Source organism: Rhinolophus hipposideros, assembly GCF_964194185.1.
Source record: "Rhinolophus hipposideros genome assembly, chromosome: 25".
NCBI classification, from domain to species: Eukaryota; Metazoa; Chordata; class Mammalia; order Chiroptera; family Rhinolophidae; genus Rhinolophus; species Rhinolophus hipposideros.
Window position 1 is genome coordinate 26,086,477 of NC_138071.1, and position 26,851 is coordinate 26,113,327.

The following is a 26,851-nucleotide window of genomic DNA, read 5'->3' on the forward strand; positions in this document are numbered from 1 at the left end:
AGGCAGCCTGAGATTACAGGATACCAACTGACCTCTTCAAGGATAAGAACTATAAACTTCTTATTTTAAATGTTTTTAACCCCAGGTATGGTTTTTGCTTAACATTTTTCCTTTGAAGAATCTAACTAGAAAGGACTAGAAAAAGAGCAACACTGCAAAGGCTTAAATTATAGTGTATAAAAATTGATTTAAAAACATCACTCGAAGTGCTATCATTATGAAAGCCTTTTTACTCATATTACCGTGACTCACTGTGACGAGAAAATCATCTACGCTTTTTTATTTAAAATAACTGATAATCGAACAAGCAGAAGCTACATTGTTTACATACCATGAAGTTCTGCTGTAGGGGAGACCAAGAGTACATTATGGGCACGGAAGCAACTGCACTCAGAGTCTTTAATGGGATGACTTGTGTTGGAAAATCCAACTCACTGGTCACCGAACACTAGAACAAAAAAAAAACAAAATGACTCGTAAGAATAAGAATCTGAAGGAAGCTGTAGTCATCATATAATAAAGAGATGCTGCCTACTTACATAATTTACAAAGGATATGTCTTTACCTAAGACAGTAAATTTCAAAAAAACCAAAAAGGATTCTCTCCTCTCTCTTTCACTTAGGGTGGGGAAAAAAATGCTTCAGATTTTTTAAGCCCTCCAACCCTCCCCATACTTACCAATAGCATTAAGAATCAAAAATTGTATTTACGTTAGCCTAAAATTAACTGCTCCTTGCTTTCACTATAAATTTCTTTTACTCCTCAACCACAATAATAATGTAAACACCAAATATGCCACTTGAATCTTACTTAGTAAGAATATGGAAACTTGTTAGGTTAACCTTTCTTATCTTTATCTTCCCTATCAGATGATACACAAACATTAAAGGGTAATAGATCTGAATTTCAATCACAACAAAATGGACTCAAATCAATTTTGCAAAGTGCAATCTCTACACTATTCAGAAGAGCTAATGTTATCAAGCGCTTTCTATGTGCTAGGTCGGCACTATTTCACACACAGTATGTCTGACCAGATTTAGTCCTCATTACAACACTGTAAGATGGGGACTATTCCTAGCCTGCAATTTACAGGTGAGAAAACAAAGGTAAGGAAAGGATAGGCAAGTGGCTCCCAGTCATACATTAGACAGAGCTAGAATTTAAACCCAGAAAGTCTGACTCTGGAGCCCCTGCTCTTACCCACTACACACATTGCCATGATACCAAAATTCTACAATGTGTAAGTACATATATTGCCCTGAAATACCGTATTTCATCCAACCTATGATGACATCAATTTTAAGGCGTACTATTATTTTCTCTATAACTAAGACAATAATGTTGCCAGTTAAACTATAACATAATGATTTCTTATCACAGAGATTCTGAGATGCATGATGGTTCCAGATGTTAAAAATGTTTAAACATTTGCATCTTTGATTCTATGAAATACGGTAGAAATCTGTGCCCGGGTAACCACAGCACTTTCCATGGAAATCCAGCTTTTCTTAAAGAGTACCATTACCCCAATTATCAGGTCTCCAGAGCCTTCTCAAAAACACCCTGGACATATTACTCATAATCTATAATCAATGAAAATAGAGCAAAAAGAATTGAAGTGGTAAAATAAAGCAAAAAAATAATACATACGCACATAATTATTAAATGTTTAATTTTTATTTAAGAGGTCTTAAAAATAGCAGGACTAGATTTGGTGAAATCAGAATGGAAGTCTTTCTCGTCTGTGGCCACCCTGGTGCTCGGCATTTCATCAGCCAGGGGCATTCCATCTTGCAACATGACCGTCAGTGCGGCACAAAACAAACAGTTCCTTCCTCAGTGGAAGTGAAGGTTTCAAGATAGAGTAGTTAGGAAGGACTGTGACAGTGATTAATCCACTAATTTGCTTTCCAAAAGAGCAAAGATAAAGATAATAATACTAGAAAGCTAACAGCTCAGGTAAATGCGAAGGTGTGAAGAGTTTATTAATACTCCAGAACCTGCCATCTTTCCCGGTTCCACTCTTTGGCCTCTGACACAATTCTTCATCCATCCAGCCAACAATCCAATAAGCAGTTAACATTTATTGAGCACGTACTACGTTGCAGGCACTGTGCTAAGTGCTTTATATACATTATCTTGGCCACTCTCATCTTGGCCTTTGGCATCACAACTTCACACATGAGGACACTAAAAAGTTCAGAGCAGTTACAGAACTTGCCTAGTCACAAGGCTGGGGAATTACCACGCCAGGATGGAAGCCTAAGTCTGACTCCAACACCCAAGAGCTTCGTCACTGTGCGGCTGAGATGCTCAAAGGGTAAAAGAACAATTACAGCCATGCACTGGGTGCTGCCTAAGCAGCTTCTGTCCTTCCTGCCCCCCCGCCCCCCCACCATCTTCCTCCTATTGCTGTGGCTACCAAGTCTTCTTTCCTTCCTCCTACTCAACCGGGTAACTTGGGGCAAGTATTACACCCTGTCCAGTGATTTCAAGTACAAAATACGTTTCATTTCTTGCAAAACAATTAAGAGTTTTTTATTTCTGTTTTATACTTGGTGGGAGTAATTAACTCTGTGACTTTTTTTTTTTTAATGCTGAAGATTAGCCCCCTTTAAAGCTTGGGGGGTTGGGAAAAGGAGTTGCCACTCCAACTCTGACTTGTTTGCCTGCTTTAACATCTAAATCCCAGGTCACACTTAAGGTTGGACAGCTGAATATTCCCTTCAACTACCAAGCAGGAGGGGCACTGGCTTCGCTGCATCTGTCGCCTGAGCCATGGAGAAGTGGCTCTGGGTCCACTGAGTGAGGTCAGCTGATTTTCCCGTGGACAGAAAGAACTTCCAGAAGCACAGAAGATAAGACAGCAAAGGGTGTAGCGCTAAGTACTACCTCCAACCCCACACTTCTGTCACACTCCCATGACCCGTCATCTCAGTGCTGAGTCACCGGGGAGTCACCAGGCTTTCTGAGGCCAGAAGCAGCGGAGGCAGAGGGTAGCTTTTCCTCTGTCTTGCAGCGCTACTCAGCACAGTGTCTCAAAAAAGAGTAGGCACTCAAAAAATGTTTCCAGAATGAACAGACTGCATTGCTGGTTCCCCCCCGCATGGAGACTGCGACTTCAAATTTCTCTTCAAAGCACAGAGAGCACCTACTTAGAAAACTGGAGGCCTACGCAGTTTCTCTAGAAGCCTATCCCATTCTTTAACTACTCACCTTGACTAATAACCGCATTCCTTTCATTTATGAAACCATATTCAAATGCAAAAGCATTTGTTGGTAAAACAAGTTTGGGAATTCTTATTTATTGACTTACAGGAAAATTAATCAAAAATCCCAGTTACTTACCAGTAACTTTCTTTTCTTTGAAAATGTATCATCCTTGAGAGTTTATCTAATTAAGTCTCATACCACTCCGAGTACTGAAAAGGAAATTGGACCTTAGGAGTCTCCGCAGCATTTTACCTGATCAGTCATGTGTCCTGGACTCAGGAAGTCACTAGGAGACCTGTTGCTAAATTAAATTCTCTAATTCTAGTTCCAAGTTGAGGATCACACAAGGCTATTACATAGATGATTCATCATTGAGGGCAAAGAAAGAAAAAACTACATTAGTTCTCAAGGATGCTACATTTTCAAAGAAACACAGCGTACTGGTAAGTAACCAGGTTCCTCTGAGGATGGATAGACTTACATCAACCAGCTGGTACAATAGGCGACTGTGTGGCTGGACCACTGGGAGCTGGAGAGGGAAGTCAAGCCAAAAAGAGTAGTTGTAGGAGGACACAACCAAACTGAGACTCTTGGCAGAAGGCTGGTTCCAAGTAAAAACTGTGTTATGGAAAATCGTAGAGGGAAGAGCAGGTGAATGGCCTGCAGGGAAGGGAAAGAAATTAACACACCCTACTATGTGCCAAGCACTGTGCTAGAGACTTTAGCAAAGTTAACTTCTTTAAAATTCACCACTACCCTATGAGGCCAGTCTGACTCCCCATTATACAGTGGGACACCCCAAAGGACAGTAGCATAGCCATCCAGTCTCTGAACAACCTTTAACATAAGAAGGGTTAAGTCCGACCTCCGTGAAGTTGGGGGAAAAAATAGTCAGTTAGCCAAGTTAAAAATACTGGTTGGTCCATTTGATTCATGCCAGAGACAAACTGAACTGTTGATATTGTCTAATATCCTTTAGCTTTTCCAAGTAAAACAATAAGGAACCATCTCACATCTAAGGTGTAGGAAAGAAAGTGTCAGGAGAAAGCATCAGCTGCCACCCAACTCTACAGAAGCTGAGCAAGATTTCTGAAACTACCTATATTTTTCAAGAACAGAGTAGAGAAAAGATAGCACACCCAAGTTTTAAAGCAGCTAGCTAGCTAGCCCTTCTGGTGAAAATGACAGTTTACGGAACTTAATTTCAGACTGCTTTTTCATGAAGGAAGTACCAAGCAAAAAACTGTAATGAGATAAATGTCAAGTCTGGATCAAGCGGAGAGAAGCTCGGTGGTAGGAGGTAGGAGTGAGTTCACAACCAAGGTTAGAAGGATGGTTAAGAGAAGGTGATAAAAGGAGATGAGTGTCTCCAGCAGGAGAAAGTCAGAAACAAAAGTGGAAAGGAAAAAATCCTGATTAGATTTGGATGGAGATGTATTAACAAAAGCAGTTAATCAAAGCTTTTGGAGCCAAGGAATGAAAAAGAATGGTTCGTTCTAGCTTGTAAATTATTTCTGTTTTGTTGTTAAACATTTATGTTGCAGAACCATCTGGACTGGGGGGAGAACCTCTCTACCCAGCAACACAAGGCTCTTGCTCCCGAGTTCACTTCAGCACAAAAGAAAGATGTCATCCCATAAGCAGCAGTACTTACATTTCTCAAACATTTTACAAGCCATCTATAGCATTTAACGTAAACTTTAGCAAAGAACTAGAGTATATAACAACATTTGGAACACAACCTAAAGCTCTTCCCTGCATCCTAGCTTCAGATGCCTTATTCCGAATGAAAGAACACACGCCAGGGGTGGGGGTGCCAAAAACTGTATACCCATGACTTGTATTCATCTTTCATTATCGGTATATGCTGAGTATTACAATTTTAAAACACTTTTTTCCTTTCTTAAGATGAGTATAAATTTTTGGCACCCTCTACATATAAAGCTAGTTAATATATTAACCATCAAAACAACGCACAGGGTAAACCCAATGCAGCCTGGGTCTCAAGGGGGCTGTTAGGGTAAATCACCCCCTCATAACCTGCAGTTCTGCCAGAAGCAGAAACAAAACAGTCACAGGACAGAAGTTGATAACACTACCAGAACACTCAACAAAGGACATGAAGCAGGTAACAGAGCATGGTCGTCTATTGCATGCAACCTCAAGCACTTCATTCAAGAACAGTCCTGTGACTGGAAAATAAGACCATTCCTGTGATTGAAAAAAACAAGAAAACAAAAACCAAGAAACAAAACACATTATACAAGTCCACGGTTTCCAGAAACAGTGGCAGGACAATCGTTTGTGAAGTCTTGCTTCTGTGAGTGGGCAATGGATTGGATGCTACAAGTAGAGGCCCAGTTAAAGGGAAGAAGCAAGTTTGTCACCAGGCCAAAGTCCCTGAAGAAGCGCTATGTCCCTGCTCAGGGGTACACCTGTTCAGGTGAGTGCCGATCAGGTAGGCCCATTCTGTTTATAACTGCAGATTTATAACTGCTCCTCAATCCTTCACTGATTATTTAGTAAACAGTGTTTAAACAACTATAAAGCTACGTAGAAAAAAATGAAAAATGAAATCCGCCGCTCACTCTTGATAGAAAAGGAAATTCCTGATGGGTTAAATAATAGTAAAATATAAAAATGAAAACAGAACTAAAAGTAAAGATGGATAATTTATAATCTTGAAATGGAGAAAGACTTTCTAAGCCTTTACGAAACACAGAAATCAAAAGAAGAAATTCTAACTTAACTACATAAACATTTAAAAGTTCTGTATAATCACAATATACCAGAAATAACATGCGAGTTGGGGGTGGGGGGAACTGCAAAAGAGATGATAAAACACTTACAATATACAGAATATCCTTAAAAATCATAAGAAAAAAAAGATCCAACCTAATTTTAAAAGATCCAAGATCATAAAAGCCAACTCATAAAAGAAATATAAAACAACAGATACTTAACACCTCACTGAATAATTAAAGGCTAAAAACCAGTAATAGTTTTTTATCACACTGATGATTAAAAAGATGATATTTTATGCTGGGAATATAGATAAACACATACTCCCATAAACAGCTGCTGAGAGTGTAAAGGTAAAACCTTTGGGGGCAATGTGGTAATATCTATTAAAATTTTAAATACGCATATCTTCTTGACCGAGTTATCCTATTACTAGGAACTTTTCCTACAAAAGTATTCAAAAGGTGCAAAGATGTATATAAAGGATGTTCACTGAAACACTAATTGCACAAGTAAAAAAGAACAATAAAAACATAAATGTTCATCAATTAAAAATAGAGCAAGTAAACTACAGTGTATCAATAGCATCAAACACTACTCATTCTTAAAGAGACTGAAAACCTGGACAGAGGTTGTAAAGTGATGTTCCTAAATGGCAGGCATAAAACATGCCTGGGGTTAACTTTTTAAAATAAAATACATATTATCATTATTGTTAATATCATATATAGAAAAAGAAATCTCAAAGAATAAAAGTCACACAAGTTGGACTACAAGAACGTTTATGTATTTGTGTTACTTGAATTTTTACAATTATTATTGGTAATGACCTTTAATTGGGGAGAAAGATAAAAAAAATCCAGAGTTTCACTGACCCATTAGATATTCACTTTATCGGGTACAAAGTCATGAGTTGCCAAGCAGCCCATGAAATCTGACCAAACTTCCTAACATGGTACTCGGGTAATATTATTTTATAAAAATCTAATAAGAGAAGATAAGAGAGAAGCCTCAGCAGTGACTTAAGTCAATCTAGGTTCTCAAACTAAAGTATGACATAAGTTCTAGGACTCACAAAATTTTCTTATTTCTTCAGAGCAATAAATATTTTTTAACATTGCAGACTAGACAAGCATTTTTTTTGGTTTTGGCTTATTCTGTTTTTAAAATAGCCATCAATTTGGTTTTGTATTTTGCAAAGAGACTTTATCTTTGGAATAGCCAATTTAACAATAATTTTTAAATCAAACTATATACACAGCATTCTAGAAGAAAAACAGCATATTAAACACAACTTCTGCTTGTTTATTAGTTGCACAAAATAAACATTTGACACTTTGGAAAAGTTCACTGTTTAAACTTAAGATCTATAACCTTAAGTTTAAAACATAAACTCAGACATCGTAAGTGACTTTTCTTTTTTTTTTAAATGACCCTTTGGAAAAGCATAAAATACTCATACTGTATTAGTTTCCTTTCAAAAGAAAAGGAACACCCCTCCTTCATGGTCTTTTAAGAAATGTTCCATCTATTTCAGCTGAAAGAAAGCCAGAAATGAAGCAAGGGCTGCAGTGATTTGAAAAGTTACACGGGCGGAAGAACTGGCCGAGTTAACATAAGACTAAACTCTCCAAGTAAATACCAACGAACGGTTAAGAGAGGCAAACAGCAGCAGAAAACAACTTGTAAACCAGTTCCTTGAGGAACTAAGAAAGGATGGCAATGTTTAGACTGACAGTCAAAACAGATACTTGGGAGGGCCATCAGTTTATTTCTAAGACAAGAGAAAAATGGCCTTGCTCACTGCCATATCCGCTCAAAGGACTTCCTGAGATCCTACTTACTGGTCCTATAATCCTGCAAATTACAAAGGAAAGAAAGCATGCTGCTGTGTTGAAAGTTAGGAGTGTATGTATTTAAGTAAAGAGCACTAAAATTTATTTACAATTAACTGAGAAAAGTGCATTACCAAGTCAATAAATAATGCAATCAAGTATTTACATTATAAACAAGACAATGCTTTTCTTCTCCTTCAACAAAAATAAGTCCAAATTATGAACGTGTGAGAGAACTTACACGTTCCGTTCCTTTGATAGAAGCCTCTCAAAAAAATTTCATTTGCAAATATCAAATGATGGGTGATGAACTTAAAATCATTTCAGATATCACTAGGAAGAGCAAACCTGTATGTACTGAAACGTCCAAAAGACTTAATTTTTCACAAATTTAAGAGCTATGCGGTCTCTCTGATGCTCGTATGTTAAACATTCTGAAGAAGCCTCATGTTTCAGTTACATAAAAAATCCTCACTATTTTCATTAGTAAACAAGACAGAGAATTTTTACAAGAACATTATCTATTCCTGAGAACCCAAAAATGTGCATTAGCAGGACATTTTAAAATTACAAAACCAATCAGACAGACATCATTTGAGTAAGCCTCTCTTTCAGTCATAATTCACACAGGTAACAAAAATCTTGATATGAACAATCAATGAAGGGGAAAGTACCCTGTTGATTTCAAGCAAGAAATAGACAAATGGACAAAAAGAAATGCACTACAAGAGTAATTCTTAAACCGGTTTCTTCATTAAAACTGGAAAAACAGACACCCTAAAGAATATGATTACCAATGTGCAGACTTACAGAAGATAAAGTTTTTACTGATTGATAAGACAAAATAATGAAAGTCACCTGGAAGCAACTTTGTGAGGAAGAGCCACATACATGGCAATAAGGTGTACCTTTGGCTTGTATATATCATGTAATGACATTATTAAGCTGAATGCTCCTTAAAAAGATCAATCGAAGAGCAAAGGAAATAAATGTAAAACGTGTATCATAGTCGCTGTCTTCAAGGAGTCAGAAGTATTTTTATAAAGAAAAAATAGACACATACTCTGTATTAAAATTCTATGGACAACACTGCTTAAGGTCCTGTAACCTCAACACCAAACAACAGGTTCCCGAAAGTGTCTTAAGAACACACATGAAGAAAACAACCTACTGCAGATGGGTCTCGAGGTTCGCCTGCAGGGCTCCTTGATCTGAATGAAGTCAGTCACTTCATTAGATCAGAAAGTAAACTTGTCAGACATTCTTTACTAAACTAACCTAGATTAAAGTAAGGGGCCCCTTTAGACCTGAGTATATATCCAAGTACAGAAGGGAAGAAAGTATAAGATGAGTAAAAAACTGAAAATTGTCATTGAATCATCATCATACTGCAAAGGATTTAAACTTGTAAAGGATCGGCTTACAAAAATGAGCAGTTAATGAAAACAATGTTACAACGGCACTTTCAAAATGTTGAAAGCCATAGACTTTCGGTGTTTGAATTAACACTGCAGTCCAAACCTGCCAAGCCTACTATGAGGGCAGTCTTTGCAAAACAGCCTAACTTTTATTTATCCTCCTGCTTCTGACCTACTTCAGACTCCAACTTTCAAAGCATATAAAAGAAATCAATATATAGCTGGAAATACTCAAAACTAAAGAAAAATAAACAGGGATATAGTCTCATCTGAAAAGTAGGGTGATTTAGACAGATCACTAAAGTCCTTTCCGGCCCTGAAATTTTACTATTTATTGTGATAACACGAAAAAGCTTATCACACACTGTATAACTTTAGCTTCCAAAAGTCAGGGATGACGGTTTTAAAAGGGGGGGTGAGGATGGGGGCGTAAAAGATGAATCATTTGAAGCAGATCAGCTATTAAGAGCATCAAAAATGAGTTTGCCTGACCAGGCCAGAGTTCCACGCAGCAGAAACTGAATTCCTGAGGCTGGGGATTACTTTCCTCCTGTTTTGTGAAAATGGTTTTTCTCAACCTGCATGGAGTACTAAGTTTAGAAAACAATTTTATTAAAATGCTGATTTCTTCTTACAACTTTTCACATAAACTCATTAATAAAAAGTTATCTAGCTTTACATTCCATGACTTATCTCCAATTGACAAAGTTAAAAGCAACCTTCAATTAATATTCATTTGAATAAGCTGTACTCTTAAATGTAACGCCAAAAATTATCTTATGAGCAACTGAAGTTGTACATCAGTAATGAACTTCACTAATTTTTTAATGTGTCTGAGCCAAGGATATTCTTCAGGGCCAACATCAGGTCATTAGAGCAAGCAAGCTGACTTAACTCTCCTGAGGCCGTTTCCTCAGCGGGGGCAAAAAAGCATAAAACAATCATGAAGATTAAAGAAATCATGTGTGTTGAGTACCTAGCACCGTGCCAGAAATCAAGACTGCTCTTAACTTTTATGATTTACGTGCATTGGGCTTTTGATAGCATTTTGAGATTTGTAAAGGGTGTCAAAGTAAGTATTCCTTGTGTTTCTACTTGATTTCCCCTATTGCCAAGATTTATTCCTCCAGGGAGAAAAGAAAAGGTTTCTTCTTCCTTCACCTCAAATTTTCTAAAAGGTCACCAGACAAAACTTTCAAAAGAATTACTTAGAGGCCCATGCTTATCCCTTTCAAGAACGTTCTGACTGGCATTGCTAGAATCCTTTTCACCCTTAGTACATGAATAAAAAGTTAACTACCTCCAACATGTAGGTCCTGACCTGTCTTAGATGGTGCGGAGGTGTTAGCAACACAGAATACATATTCATACAACTGCAAGTCGGAGCTTTAAAGAGTTGTCACCTGACAAAGACGCATAAATGACTAAGAATCATTCCAAGCCATGCGTCACCATCACTGCCACCATACCACCACTGAGGTCATCTCTAGGACAGTGTCTGCAGCACAGGATGGGCTACTGTGACAGCACCAACAAGTCTTTGAAACCAGTGTGTCACAGGTCGGCAGGTCTCATACAATAGCAAGTATCGCTTGATTATCACAGTATTATATTAAAAATGGCTACTTGTTGAAAACATTACCTGAGACCAAATCCCACTGTTTGGATGGTTCCCATGTTTCGAAACTCAGATAAACAATCATCGAAATTCCAAATCACTTTCTTGCCTCTTTTGCTTCGACACCCATTTAGATAGTATTCCATAGCCTATGCCATGTCTTCCTGCGTAAAACTTGTACTCAAACCGAAATGCTTTGCCCAAAGTCCTACTGATTGGTCCTATACTGTTTAAGCTTCTACCGTTTTCTTTTTACCTTGTTGCCACTGTGTTTCAATGTGTTCATGAATTATGTGACCAGAGATTTATTGCCTTTCTTTGAAAGTAAGATTTCTTGGAATGATTAATGATTAAGATCTCATTCATTCAGAAATGCTATAGAAAAGGAAATTACGAGCTCTCAACACTGAATTTAAAAATTCTTATAGAAAGAGCCTTGGAATGTGAACGAAACGTAAAAAACGGAAAGGAAACATTTCCTACAGCAGGGCTGATTCACATTGGGGGGGGGTGACAACTGTGGGTCAGAAAGCTTGCTCCAAATAAGTGATCTGATAAGGACCTTAAAGAGTAGGTTTTTTCTTTCAATCAACAGTCTTATAAAAATCCGGGACTCTACCACCAACAGTGACAGTGTATCCAAAGCACTAGAGCTCTGTTATAGGAATCGCTATTAGTGTGACCGAAGGTAACCACTAACAGTTGCATATTAAAAAGCAATAGCAATCAAAAGATGGACGCCCCAAAGGCAGTGACCCCCTCCCGCCCACCACAGAAAGCAGGATGCACTGACAGTCGCGGCAGCGCCAGTTAACCAACCTCCCTGGTCCCGCGCAAAGAGCTCACAGAAGTCAGGATGTGCACAGGCTGGATCCTTCGCTGCTTCCACTCTTGGTTTAAGATTTCCGTTCTTTCCACAATTTTCTGACGATTGGAACTAAACATACTCTTCAAATAAATGAAGGAGAGGAGAGAAAAAATTGTTCATTGTTAGAAAATCTGTAATATCTCTACTGCAGGTTAAAACCTAGTGATTTCTCAAAAGTATCAGGGATATTCCCTCAAATGTGTATTTTACACTAAACTATAGTTTCCCACATTCAAATATAAAAACACCACATTTATCATCTTGTGAAGATGGTAAACAGGAAATGATTTCCATCCTTTGCTAACTTTGTATATATATATTTTAAAAAATCACAATTACTTTAGAAACATTAAAACCATGTAACTCTCAGTACTTGGGTGTGGTCCATACATGCAATACAAAGCTATACTAAAGAGTGATTTCCAAGTGGGGTGAAAACCTTTCATTGCACATTATCATTATGTGCATGGGACGACTTTCCATTAGGACAGATCGAGGGCCTGAGTCTTCATTTATCTTACTGTAAATGTGACCGTGGCTGGAAATGTACCCTAGCAAATTAAAACTTATCTTTCTGGGGAAACACTGTCTTGAATGGCATTTTCACAAAAGATCAAGTTATACCTTTACTTCATCAGCTCGCCTGAACCGCTTGAGCTGCCGCAGTCGCATGTACTCTGATTTTACACGCTTCCGCCAACAAACTGGTCCCTTCTCAGATTTCTTCCCAGTCTGGCCCATGATTATTCTAAAAGCAATGGTTTCATATTAAAATCACTAATCTAACCAGCCTGAATATGACCACTTGTGTTTTAATCCCCAGCAAACTAACGAGCAGTGGAAGAAATAATACACTGTTGATATTTGCATAAGAGTGCTTATTTGTTCTGTATGGTTCAATTCTTAAAACATTTCATTCAAAACAGTATAACTATTTAACAAAACTTTTAAAAGACACTTTTGATAAAGATGTCCCACTCCTAGATAGCAGCCGCCTCACAGAAACGTGATCCCATCACAGGAATTAAGGAGACTATAACAAATTAGTTTTCCGTCTATGAAAGCCACAGTGCAGAGTGAAAAAAACAATGTAGAAACACACTCTAAGTTTTCATCATTAAATTTCAGGCATAAGTGAATTAATATAACTGAAAAAGATAAATCAAAAAAAGTAAAACTTACATCCAACACTAAAAGTAGAAACAGTACAATGTATAAAGAGTGTACAAACTGAAGTAACCCCTAACACACACTTGTAAATGATGATTCTCACCTTAAACCCCGTGATAAAGGTCTGTATTTTTCCCTCACATGAGGGTTCCTCTGCCAGCACAAGAAAAAAGGAATGCAGCAAATGCAAAGTAAATTCTTCTGCCTTATCTTCAGTTGCAGGCTCTGGCTACCAATTACGCTAAAATGTGGGGACAGCCTATAGTTCACCAGATGTCTAATTCATACTACAGAGTCCCCACTTTGAGTCTAAATAAGTGTCCTCTTCTGGAACATTTTCTTCTCAAACTATTAAAATCATACTTGTATCTTCAAAAGATTAGAAGAACATTTCTCAAAAAAATAATATAATAAAAAAGAATATTTCTCTGTCAGATAGTACAAAGGTTCCACGTTAAGGATTTTTGCTCTAATTTATCTTAGAACAATGGAAAGTGACTGAGTTTTAAGTAAAAGGGGAGGGTGGAGATTTCCATTTTGGAAAGGCCAGTTGACAACAAGCAGAATAAGAGCTGGAGGGGAAGAGGGGAGAATAAAAGCACAGATAAGGTCAGGCTAGGCTGCACTCAGGACAACCTCTGGACATGAGCTGACAACAGCTTCTACCACCACACTGGCGATGGGAGAAAAAAGAAAATGAATTAAAGAGTTACTCAGGGGAAAACATGGCGATGATTCAAATGTAGGGGAAGATGACTTTCTGGCTTGAATAACTGAATAGGGTTTCATTTATCTATTTACATAAAACCCTCAGGACTAGAGAAAACTGCCTAAGGAAATAAGATTTAGAGGAAGAAAGAGTCCAGAGGTCAATGGGTAACTTTCTGTAAGAACACTCAACCACCAGACAACGACAAGGTAAATGGTGGATAGAGTTCGGAGCTGCTGAAAGAGGGGCAGAGAAAGCATGTAATAAATGACTATTATGAACCAGGCAATGAACATACAAAGGTGAATGAAACACAATGTGTCCTTATGAAGCTTATGTCCTACCTAAGAAGGCCAAAAAAGAAGAAAATCCTTTACCATATGACAGAGACACGCAAATGTCCTAGGGGGAGGGGCTGCAGAAGGATGGCAGGAAAGGTGACAACTCAACCTTCAAACTTAAGATGGATTTCAAAAGGCCAAGAAAGAATGGAAGGGCCTGTGAGGTGTGAGCAGACACATCTGGCGGCTGTACAGTCTGAGGCCTGGCTGGTAGACCCTGCTAACAAAAGTGGCTGCCAAACTGGTGAAGACACAAATTACAAGGACTGAGAAAATGAGAAGAATGAAGACATTTCAGAATCTGAGATAAAAAGAGTCGAATGAGACCAGATAGGTGTGTTCCTTGTGAAAAGGTTAAAAAGGCGGCCTCGCCTGTGGGTTACTGGAGTGGAGCGGAGGTAAAAGTCCTTAGAACTGAGACTAAACTCAACCAGATGCCTAGTCTCTCTGGTAAAGAAAAAAAAAGAAAGCCAGGGAGAAGTGAGGTAGGGCAAAAAGACACCAAAGTTAGGAAGAAATTGGAGCTTCATTTAAAAAAATAACTTTGTGGCAATGTTTGCTTTCCTATCTGCTAGTTAACAGAGGACCACAAGTAATTCTATGCAGATTGAGACATTTTGCACTTCAAAGGCCCAGGGATCTGATAAAAAGGGGTTATCTGTTGTTAAGAGCTCATAAATTATTTCACAACTAGTCTGTCTCCTCTGCCCCCTTGACAAATTCCTGGTCGTTGGAGGCAACAGGACTCGACCTGATCAGACCTATAGGCAGGAACAGGGAGGTTCACTGTTGTGCACAGTATGACTACAATTCTCTTTCTCAAGGTGCCCATGTTCTACGTCCTGGAGAAGAGGCATCATTACGTGAGTCAGCCATTCATGTTTCCATACCAGGCTCGGAACCGTCCTCGCCTAACATCCTGGAATAATACCGTCACCGTCACGTTGTTTCTACCATTAGTGACAATAAAGTATGTCACAACAAAACAGTCTCTGATCAAAGGTTTCACGGAACTAAACAAGCTGGGAGAGCAACAACAGAACATTTCAAAACTGAATCTGGAAACAGCCTCTCTGGAAAAGAGTATATATGGATACATTTCCGAGTATATGAATGTCACAAAGCTCTTCCAAACAAAGTACCTGAATGAAGGTTTTAGGCTATAGGGTAAGCCGGTAAATGTGCACAAGAGAGAGGAAATGAGGAAAATTAGAGTATTTGGGGGAAATTATGGAAATGTAAGGATCACCTCTGAATTATGATCTAAGAAATAAATCTAAGTGTTCAGACTGTTCTCTGCAAGTACAGGGATAAACAGGCAGATTCATGGCAAAATAAAACTTAAGGCACCACTGAGAAGGATGTTTTACATAAAACAAAGGCCCACTATCATAGCATTTACAACATATTAAAATCACATTTTCATGTTTTTCACTCCACTTCACCCCCACTTAAGTTCTTCAGTAGCAAGAACCGTTTTTATTCATTATAAAATCCCAGAGCCTGGCCGCCTGTTTGGCAAACAGTACATTTAAAACAAAACAAACAGGTCTGTTAACGAGCACTGGTCATGAGTCGCTCACAAAATTCAGATGCGCCACAAGGTATTTAAAGGTTGGCACCACGCCTGCACATGGAGAAAAAGGGTGATGGACCCCATCACCAAGAAGCCCCCAAGAGGTGAGGACAGCAGGACCCTGGGCTCCAGCTCCCCAACTAATCAAGCTCGAGTTCGGAGTAAAAACCCAGTAAAAACCCAGAGCTTTTGGAATTCCTTTCTATTAAGCAAGTTACAGTGCCTTAAAGACCTTATCCAAACAACGGGGGTACCATCACCTGCCTCAAAGCTGTTACATGCAGGCTCATCCGGCTCACATGCCGGGCGTGCAGTAAGCCTTCAAATGCTAGCGCCTCTCCCACAGTGAACGGCAGACTCAAATCAGGTATCTGATTCCGTTTTCCACTACACCCTAGCCCACTAAGTATTAAGATACAGCTCTGAATATTTGTGTATTAGCAAAAAGAAACCTTGGTTAAAATGACTTACCACTAAATGGATGGAGATTTGTGAATACACCCAACTTTTAAATTTATCAATCACAGCATTTGTTTTGTTTCATAGGTAAAATGACACTAAGGTATGATTTTTATCCAGGATATGAAAACATCTTCTTTTATTCAAAACAGATTACAGTGTAGCTCAAGTCATTAAAACAACATTCTACCTGTATACAGTAAAACCAAGACAACCGTTATGCTTTAATCCAAAAGACAAACCCGATTATGGCAGGGGACCATCAAAACCTTAATACAATGTAGTGAAGCCTCACAAAATAAAATCAAGGAAAATTATAGTCTAGCGTGTATTTTATGAATCAAACCAAACTCCAATAGCTTGAATACCACACCCCTGTAAAAGCCAGCTTTGTCCCACTAGAGAACACACAGGGTTGGATCTGCTGCCGGCCTCTGAAACTTCCCCCCATCCCTTCTCTGAGGACCATCCTCCATTGGAAGGAAGCCTGGGGTCCCAGTCTGGCTGAGCCCCCACCAGACAGTCCCCAGTTCAGGGCTGGACCCATGAGCAGTCCAGCCACAGTGAGAGAATCTCAGGAGGGTCCCTGCAACTTGAGGACAAGAAAGCTCCCTCTTTTCCACTTAGATCTGAACTTGATAACGTGTTGTCCAAAGAATTGCTGGAAGCTAACTTGCAATCACAAGACAAGAGCCAGCAAAGACAGTCAGCAACAGAAAAACATCCCAAGCCAAGAAAAGGACTCTAGTTCCATCTGAGCCCTGAAGCAGCCATGCTCTGCCAAACCAACTCCAGAACTGCTCAGTTACAAGAGCCAAGAAATTCCCTTTTCTTTTTGCTGAAACCAGTTGGGATTAGGTTTTCTGCCACAGGAAGTACAGGAGGGGTCTGAGACAGATTCTTAGGATTGGGATTATATGCACAATGACGCCCGGATTAAGAGATGGGTTCTCAGGACCTAGCTCTTGGGGGCAATGGCACCAGCAACCGTTCCCCAGTGTGCTCTGCGCCCCGCAGGGAGCGCCCTCTGTTCTCTCAGCCCCGTGATGTGGCCAGGACACGCCTCCTAGCTCTGGGGGCCCAGGCCACCAGGTCACCCAGGCCAAAGAATCAGCATTCTCCTCCGTCAGGTCGAACCCGGCCCCCACTTGGGAGGACCTTTACCTGAGGTGACATTCCTGACTCTCCTTCCTCTGCTGCAATGACAGGGTTTTTGGTTTTGTTTTGAGTTCCCTAGGCATTTTTCAGTGCCCCTGATGCTTTTCTTTAAAGGTTCTTCATTCCTAAAGGATTTGCTACATCAGGCCCTAGCCATCTATTTAGTCTTTCTGGGTTCTGTTTCTACTTATCGGAAGAAAACTAATAAATTATATGTACTACTTATCCTTCCTAACTAAATTAACAGCGTTCATTTTGACTATTAACTGAATACCAGACTAAATAAGGTCAAATTTAAGTCTATGACTGCAATGTTCTCGATGTCCTTTTCTGACTAAAATGTCTTTTTTCCTTTACAGCAAGACGGCCATAAAATTGCCTGTTTAAAAAAAAAAACAAACCCCAGTCTTCAATAGTACTTTTATGTTTAAATGCTTTGAGGGCAGCTGTTAGTCTCGTTTAACAATTTCATTTATTTTTAAGTTAAAATCCATTGCTTTAATAAGCTCAAAAGTAAATTAATGGCAAATAAGATTTTGTAGGCAACAATCAGAACAATATAAAGAGAACCTACAGAGACAGTGATGGAACTCTTGGTGAGAGACAAAAGTTAATTACCTAGGAGAAGTAGGTCTCCCGCCTGAGGGGAGCAGAGCACACAGGATAGGATGACCGTGAGCAGCAGGTCTCCAGAGGCGGCCGCCCAGGGCCACTGCACACCGCGCTCTGGATTGCAGACCCGCAGACCTCATCGCCCGTGACCACGCCGAGAGCTGCAAGGAGTCCGAGGCAGGGCCATGTTCTGGCTCAGCAGGAAAGTGCCTTCACGATTAATAGTGCCTGTTACGGAGACGGGGCAAAGCACGCGGGGAGCAGCTCGCTCCATTCTAAACTTACTTCAACAACAAACTAGCAGGTTGGCATTTGGTCCTACTGAATCCTAAATCCTATCTCCACTCTTGAATAAAAGGCAAGAGCATGGGGGTGGCTGGAGAGCTCAGTTGATTAGAGCATGATACTAATAACACCAAGGTTGCTGGTTCAATTCCCACATGGGCCGCTGTGAGCAGCGCCTTCTTTAAAAAAAAAAAAAAAAAAAATGGCAAGAGCAGGACACCAAACCCTGCCTCTAACTGGATTCAGGTCCTCGTTCTCCCACACACCAGTTGCAGGTGGACTTGGCCAAGTTACTTGGTTGGTATTATACTAAATATCTTTGTTCCTCACTCTGCTCATGAAACAGAAGTTGATGCCCGAGTACCTACCTCATGGAGGTGTTATGAGAAGTAAATGTATGGAAGGTGCATAGGACAGCGCCCCAAGCACTGGCTGGCAACTACACAAGGAGAGGGAGATCAGGAACCCCAAGATTATATTAGAAATTTAAGTTAGACTACAACCCAGTGTGAAAAGTCATTTTTTACAAAGCAAGATTTCAAGGGATCTCAGGAAGGAATGTAGACTATACAATAAATATAACTAACTGTATCAGAACTTTATGAGGTAACCCCATGGAGAAGGGTAGGGGAAAAGAGCACCCCACATAACAAAATCTGTGTTTTGACTGAATAGAGAAAGGCTGGAGACAAAAAGAATTGAGCAGAAACACTACTCCAGTTAGTAAATTTCTCACTGGGGTACCAGTTACAAATAAGCAAGGGGTGGAGATGGGCTAAAATCGAAGCTATCAGTATGAACTCACATTTCTCATAATATATATGCAGACATACAGAAACACAGACATGCAAGCATCCAGAGCTTAGCAGACATACATTCATTGCCAAGCTCCAGCCACAGAGGGCCTCGAAGCAGTGACACTCCACCAGTACACCCAGTACGTGTATCTTTTTTTTCTAAATACCATTCTCCAGGACAGGGAAGCAGAGCTCTAAGGAAATGGCTGCTTCTAGGGCTGGGGCAGGGAAAATACACGAAAGGTCATAACAGAACGTAAGGAACTGCTCAAAAGACGAAAGGAATGTGTCACAGACAGAACCATACTGAAGGAACTCCCAGTGGCCATCGCTGGAAGAATTTGAACAGCAAATGGTATCATATTACAATGGTATCATATTAAAATCAAATTAATAAGTCTCCAGGAGTCCGTGACATAAGTGATTAATAACGAAGTGAATGGAGAAGAAGGGACAAGCCTCCCTCACAGGGAATTCCACGCAGCACACGACTGTGCACACTCCCTAATCTGAGAGGGAGGGTAGACGACTCAGTGAGCCACTTCCAAATCAGAATCTGGAAAGGGCACAGTCATGTCACTTGGAGGACACCACCATCACCTAGTGACCATGGTTAAAGCACCAGTGAGACACGTAGTGCGGTTGTCATGTGCGCCCGATAAACCTCAGAGCCCATAACCTCCCCGTCTAATCACGTCAAAACATCAGGTCAACCCAAACTCAAGGACATTTCTACAAAACATCTGAGCAATACTGCTCAAAACTACTGAGGTCATGAAAACAAGGAGGGAACTCGCAGATTGGAAGAGACTAAGGAGACAGGTAAATGTGACGTGACCAGATCCTGGAACCGAAAAGGGGAAAACTGGTAAAATCCAAATGAAGTTTGTAGTGAAGAATACCATCCTAACGCTGGTCTCTTCATTTTGACAAATGTACCATGGTTCTAGAAATCGAAAATTTTTCCAAACGAAAGTTTTTTTAAAAAAGAGAATTAAGTTACACAACAACCTAATGGAAAGACATTCATTTAAAAAAATAACATCCACTTTTTAAAACGATAAACAGAACAGAAATACATAAAAAAGTTAAAGTGCTTTGTAGAATATTAAATAGGAAAAAGCAAAAAATATGCACAGATAATTATTACAGAATGATTTAAAAACATGAGGTTAAAGGTAGACAGAGAGACAGGTCTTGGCCCCAGACGGGAGAAAGCAGTAAGCACATAACACAGAAAAGAGCGTTTGAGTTGGGAGTCTGAATAAAGTATTAATACACATTCATTCATTCATTCAATAACTCTTTACTGAGCATCTGATACATGCTGGGTACTATTATAGGAACTAAAGACTTCGCAATAAATAAACCAAAAACCTGTGACCTCATAGAACTTAAAGTCTACCTGAATGGAAACAATCAAAAACAAAAATGTTTTAAAAATCTAATCAAAATAAATAAAAACCCCAAATAGTTTAGTATGTAAGGAGGTGTTGAGTGCTGTGGAAAAACAAACAGGTAAGTAAGGTAAGGTGGCAGGTGGTAAGTCGGCAAACAAAGGAAGCTGTGCTAAAGCACTTAGCACCCTATGCCTGTTGCAAAGCCAATGGGATGCAGGGATCCCCCCAACGGCACTTTGTCCCCGCCAACCAGCGACAATAAGTTAACATCAAACCCATAAGTAAAATAAGGAATAAAATACTTTCTAGTAAAGATTCCACAAATAATTGGATTAAATAGCTCTTCAACGCAGATTTCAGTAACCCCACAATGCTCCTGTGATCAACGCAGCTTTACAGAATTTTCCATTGGCATTAAAACTCCTGTTCAGGGATTGCTAGGTACTACTAGGTCTGATTATCCGGAACAAATAGAGACCAAAAGTTAACATCTTTTTAGAAAACACGTTTATGCAAACAGCCATTCTCCATGTTAGTATTAAGCCAAGTTAAAGAAATGGATTGATTTTATAAAACTGACCCTGAGACTGTCATTCTATACGCTCTAATGCTGACTCCTCAGTTTTAACAAAACAGCATCAGTAAATGTGTTGCTGATTTGATTGTATTTAATTTGTAACTTTGCTTTGGATTTATCATAAGTTTATAGCTGTACATTTTTAGGGACTATATGATTAAAATTAAGTCAAGTCAACCCTGGGGTTCCATTCAACACTCAAGTTTGAAAAACATCTATGAGAACAAAACGGGAACAGTGAAGTAACTCGGGAAAAAAGTGCTAGGGGCTCTGACTGGGTCGATGGCAATGTGAATGAAGCAAGAAGATGGCAAGAGACAACCTTAAATTAAAAAGCCAGATACGTTCATATGAGAAGGAAAAAGAATCGATCAAAAGAGGGTATTATGAAGCCCTAAATGAGCCACTGCGATGATGATGACGGAGAATTTGGATCTTATGATACCTTCATTACTCACACAGATAGAATGGGTAGAAAGTTCAAAGAAAACATACACCGTTCTGGAGCATTTTGGGCTCAGGATCTCTTTAGTTTATATGGGCTACATCTATTGATACTTACCATATTAGAAATTAAAAACAGAAATTTTAAAAAAATACTCGGTTCAAAAATAATAGCAAGCCAATTACATGTTAATATAAATAACACATTTTAAGAAACTATTTCCCTTTTTAAAAAAAAATCAGAGTGGCACTGTTTTTACATTTTTGCCAATTTCTTTAATATCTCTCTTAATAAAAGACAGCTGGATTCTCGTATCTGCTTCTGCATTCAATCTGTCCCAATATGTTGTTTTGGTTGAAAAAAATGAAGAAAATCTATTCTCAAACAGATATTTAGCTAGAAATGGGAAGAGTATTTGAACAGCCTTTTGAGGTAATTGTGGCTCTACCTCCTGCTTTGATATGACACCAAAACAATTCTATAAACCAACTGGCCAGTTAACCTTGCAATTCAACCTGTTAGGTGCTGCTTCTCGAGTCAACCGCTACTCTTGAGTAAGCAATGGTAGTTTCTTAAAAGATTGGCTGCAACGTGGAATCTGAAACTGTAACAATACACTTTTCCTACTCTGCTACATTAAAATTCATTGGCCTATTTATTCTGAATGTATCTTTAACCCATGTGTGATTTTATAACATCATCATTCTTCACTTGAAAAATACTGGTTTACTGAGTTAGGCAGATTTTCCAGAAGTGGACATATTTCAAAAAATTATATTTGTTAAACCCACTGATCTCATCAGAAGTCTTTAAGTATTTATTGGGAAGCTGTCAAGCTCACAGTGACAGATACAAGTTTTCCAAAAATTCTAATTTTTGCTTGAAAGCTCAAATGTTATCATCAGCAACAAAAAGGTCAGTTGTTTTTCTTGAAGTGACAGGCTCACTTTGTTGGAAAATGTTTTGCCAAATACCCAAGTCTGAATAATCAGTTTGTCTGTCAGCCCCTCTTTCAAGCAAAAATGGTGTTCTCCGTGAAAAAGGCAGTTAGTATAGCGTGCAACTCAGTTGTGTAAGTGCTTGTAGAGACCCACTACACTGGGGTATGCAGAAGCATTTGTGCATATTCCCATCTTGTTGCACAGAATATTAAAAACAGGTGCACTCAAGCATCGAGTTAATAAAATTAATAATTTGTATTACTTTATCAAGGACATTCTCAAGTTAAAATGGCCTTTTTTTTACTCTAAGTACTAAAGTGCCAACAATTTTTACTCACCAGTGCTTTTCCACTACTGGTGCATACGTCAACACAGTTCAAAAAGGTGAATAACATCTTAGCATTATTACAAAAATAGTTTTAACGTCACAGACCCCCTGAGGTCCACAAACCACATTTTATAAGCTGCCATGAAGCATATCCAGAACCACATGAATCACAAATCACAGCAATACTCTGCCTTTTCAGATGCCTAGCAAAGAGCCTAGAACAGGAAAGATAGTCAAATTATATATTCCTAAAGACATATTTATAAGAATGAAAGCCTAGAAATCACCCATCTTGCAAATAAAAATCGGGGTGTGGGGGAGAAAACTCTAAGTGAAGAATACTTAATGAGGGATATTTGCTGTAACTGTCAAGCTAGAGAATCAAATGACAGTCCGCCATATATCTGTGCCAAATTAAGAGACGAATCTCTAACAAAATTTGTTTTCAACAAACTGCTTGTTTTCATCCATGTCTACCCTTCACCATTCATTGTAAAAAGGTGTCATCCATGGTCACAATCACGCTTTGACCCTCCTGCTGCCTAAAACCACCCCACCCTACCAACTTTCTCTCCGGTGACTCACAACTTCACCCTACACCCATAATGAAAGATAAAAATGTAAATCTTGTTTCAGGGACCTTTCGCTTCCTAGAATGTCGATATTTATTTAAAAAGAAGAAAAACGACAAAAATACACAAGCTCACTACTGCTGGACTCAAACATTCCATCCAAATCACTTCCATAATGCTAACAGAAGAAACTTCCGAAACTTCAGCATGAAGGACTTGGAAAGCCAAGGACAGAGATATTATCAACCAGTCGGTAAGAATTCATAGAGCATTCCGAAAATGTTAAATCCTCCGAGAGACACAAGTGTGTAAGATACAACAGGCGTCTTGGTGCCTAAACATCTGTGGGTCACTTGTACATGCAACTACAGATGAGAAAGTATTATGAACAAACAGCATTTGTGTTCAGAAGGTCTTCAGAAAACAACTGTGCCAGTGACGAGTAATAGGGGAAAATAAGGGAAAAAATAGGGATCATATTTGTAGCCCTGGTTTAAGTAGTGCTAAAAAGGCACAGCAGTGTTAAAAAAGGCACAGGAAAATTACAAAAATGTGGCAATCTTAGCTAAATGACAGCAAACATTAACTTGATTGTTTCAGCAATGGTGAGTAGACTGCAGAAATGTATTTTCCACAAAAATAAGATCACTTCCCTTCCTCTAACAGAGTAAACTAAGATCACCACGGAGTCTGCTGACAACCATTCCTGTGTTTATTTGCAAGTTCTATAGGTTTTACAAAGACATGTCTTAGAAAAGAAATGGCCATATAAATTTCAACCAAGTGGAGAACTGATAGATCACAAATGTTCTAAAGACTTTGCTTGAACAATATATAAAACAGTAACTAAACTGACATCTGGAGGTTGAAGTTTTCTTTGAAAACGCGACTAAATCTATTTTATAAGCTAAATCCTCTCATTTGTTGGGTATTACTCAGTTTACTGAAATACTGTTGGAGGAGAAATGAACAAAAAATTATGTACCAGAAGAAACTATAAAACTATGATAGACAACTGAAGTCCTAATTCTAGGATAAGGTATGAGATACAGTATTTCCTCAGCCCTCCACTTGATACAAGCAAACAGAATGAAAAGGTAGGTAAGTCTGATGACAGATGTTCTTCCTTCTAGAAAGTCTAGTTTAAACCTTGTACCTCAAATAAGCTAACATCGAGCACAAATTTAACAACACACATTGAACAAAATTTTAAGAGACACTCAATTTAGGTAAATACAAGGGATCTGCCCACGACTCCAGCCAATTAGTGAAAGCGTAAGTGAACATGAACTGGGTGACAGGGATCTGCTGCCCCACGAGCTGCTCTGAGCGTCTGACTGTCCTCAGGGATTCTAGTGCTCAGTCGTTTCTCCTGGAGGACTGGCCCCTCAATGAAACCAGGGACCAACGACAGAGATCTGCTGTCTTAGGAAAGATGGGCTGGCTTGGGACCTAAAGAGAAGGTATTTATGACATGGCATCTTCCTAGGAACTCTTCATGGGTAATTCTGCCAACATAATATTGTTGCCTTGTACACTGACCTTATAGCCAAACCTCCAAATGAGACACAATTTTCCCTATACTCTGGTGACAGAATTAAAACTGGACTGGACAGTTCAAACTGCTAATCCCAAAGCATTTACAGAACCTCTCAACTTCCAGGCATCCTACAAGCAACTGTCTATTATCGGGTCGTTTCAGTACTTGAGTTTAGTGAGAGCACCGGGCAGCAGACACGCTTGCAAGTGCCATTTCCATCATGTGTGGACACCACCAGAACTCAGTAGGTGCGATCTTTCAGAAACTCCTCTGGCTCAGCTCAGCCCTGAGGTTCACTTTCTCACTAAAAACAGAAGTAGTTTCAGGACAAGATGGAAGTAAAAGTATGGGGTAGTTATGAGATATGGGCCTTTCATGATTTTCCTTTACTTTAGGGTTTATCACAAATATACTGCTGAGATACTAGAAAACTTCAAACCCTCCAAGTATTATTTACAAGCAATGATTATTTTTCAGTATGTTTTACCAAATATGTCTGTTGAATTATTTTATTCCTATAAAATGACATCACAAATAATTAAGCCCCGAGAAAATAGTATATTTTTTGAGTCTCCAGGGGAAATGCTGTGAAGTATTCACCCACCACGGAGAAACCAGCTGTACGATCCCTGCAGTAACATCCCTACAATTTCCAGACTAACAGTAAGGCAGGAAGAAAAGAATTCTGTCCCAGCAGTCCCATGTGGGAAAAGAGAAAGGGCGAGGATAAGTACCGAACACAGGATTTCTAGACTCGGGGGGCTACAAAAGGCATGACATTTGCTTTGGTAGTCTGCATTTACAAGTTGGTATTTTCACTGTATAGAATGTCTAGAGGGTAAGGAAGAGAGTATCTCACCCTTTATTTAATCATCCTAATGGGTGAAGACAGAAGCACCCAATAGTTTGAAGGAATTTTCTTTTCCAGAAAATATGTATGGTAGAGCTAGCTAGCTCTTTAGTTACATGCTGTTAGTGGATAACAAGTGATACTAGACAAATGGTTAAAAAACACTGTATTACTCTTCCTACAAGAGTAAATTCTATAAGAAGAACTGGGAAATAAGCTTGCCCTTGCCATAGATTTGTGTCAAGACAAGGTCTATTGTTTTCATTTCCATTACAGACAATGCTATTGGGATATTTCACTTCTGACACTTCTGGTCACCAAATTATTGGTCATTTTTCCCAACCCCCAACAATTCTGGGAAACCAGCTGGGTGTCCCACACTTAACTCCATTTTGACACTATCTACCTGGATTCCACGGGTTACAAACTCAGTCCCACAAGACTGTCCACCCCCACACACTTCAGATGTCAACCCTAAGTCCAGGATGTCACCTGTGTTTCAGTCAGGCTATAAATCAGAGGTTCCCATGACACCCTCACTTGGGTTCAATTAATTTGCAAGAGCAGCTCACAGAACTCAACTCAGGACAAATTTCCTTACTAAATCACTGGTGAGTTATAAAAGGACATAACTCAGGAACAGCAAGATTTAAGAGACGCCAGGGGAAGGGTGGGGGCTCCCGTGTCCTCTCCCACCACCTCATGCTCACCAGGCCGGAAGCTCCCCAATCCCGTCCTTTTGGGTTTCTACGGGCTTAGCAATCTTATACCAGATTCTAAAATCAAGTTTACTTTTATTTTACTTTTAATGTTCTCATTTATCCTATGAAGACGTTTAACTCACTAATAAATGAAAAGGTCTGAATTATCCAAAACTGAAAATTTAAAGAATTGCTGATTATCACTTTCAAAACTAGTTAATTTTAAAATTCCGCATGCCACATACCTAACACTAACTATATAAATAATATAATTTATTATATTAATATATTCATTTCCATGTTTCTGCAAACATGTAACACTTTGTTTTATTAAGAACTAAGTAGGAGCAGCAGTTAGCTCAGTTAGTTAGAACGCGGAGCCTGGTGCTCTTAACAAGGTTGCCAGTTCGATCCCCGCATAGGCCAGTGTGAGCTGCGTCCTCAACTAGACTGAAACTACTACTTGACTTGGAGATGATGGGTCCTAGAAAAACACACTTAAAATAAATAAAAGTTTAAAAAAAGAAAATTGGGCCGGCCCGGTGGCTCAGGCGGTTACCGCTCCATGCTCCTAACTCCACAGGCTGCCGGTTCGATTCCCACATGGGCCAGTGGGCTCTCAACCACAAGGTTGCCGGTTCAATTCCTCAAGTCTCGCAAGGGATGGTGCCATTTTCTGCAACTAGAAAATG

At 39.2% G+C, this 26,851-nt stretch overlaps 1 protein-coding gene across 7 annotated transcripts in view; it reads right to left on the reverse strand.

Annotated features, from left to right (window-relative positions):
* The window catches only part of EZH2 (enhancer of zeste 2 polycomb repressive complex 2 subunit), a 56,443-nt gene that overhangs the window by 22,201 nt on the left and 7,391 nt on the right, over positions 1-26,851 (reverse strand). For 4 of the 7 annotated variants that reach the window (XM_081038429.1, XM_081038426.1, XM_081038425.1 and 1 more), the window contains 3 exons: positions 12,323-12,446; positions 11,650-11,778; positions 332-448 (listed from right to left, as the gene is read on the reverse strand). In XM_081038429.1, the coding sequence (XP_080894555.1) occupies positions 332-448; positions 11,650-11,778; positions 12,323-12,439 (363 nt within the window). In that variant the 5' untranslated portion in view covers positions 12,440-12,446. Of the gene's footprint in view, positions 1-331; positions 449-11,649; positions 11,779-12,322; positions 12,447-26,851 lie in introns of those variants that run through there. The other 3 variants (XM_081038427.1, XM_081038430.1, XM_081038428.1) reach the window with 1 other exon arrangement.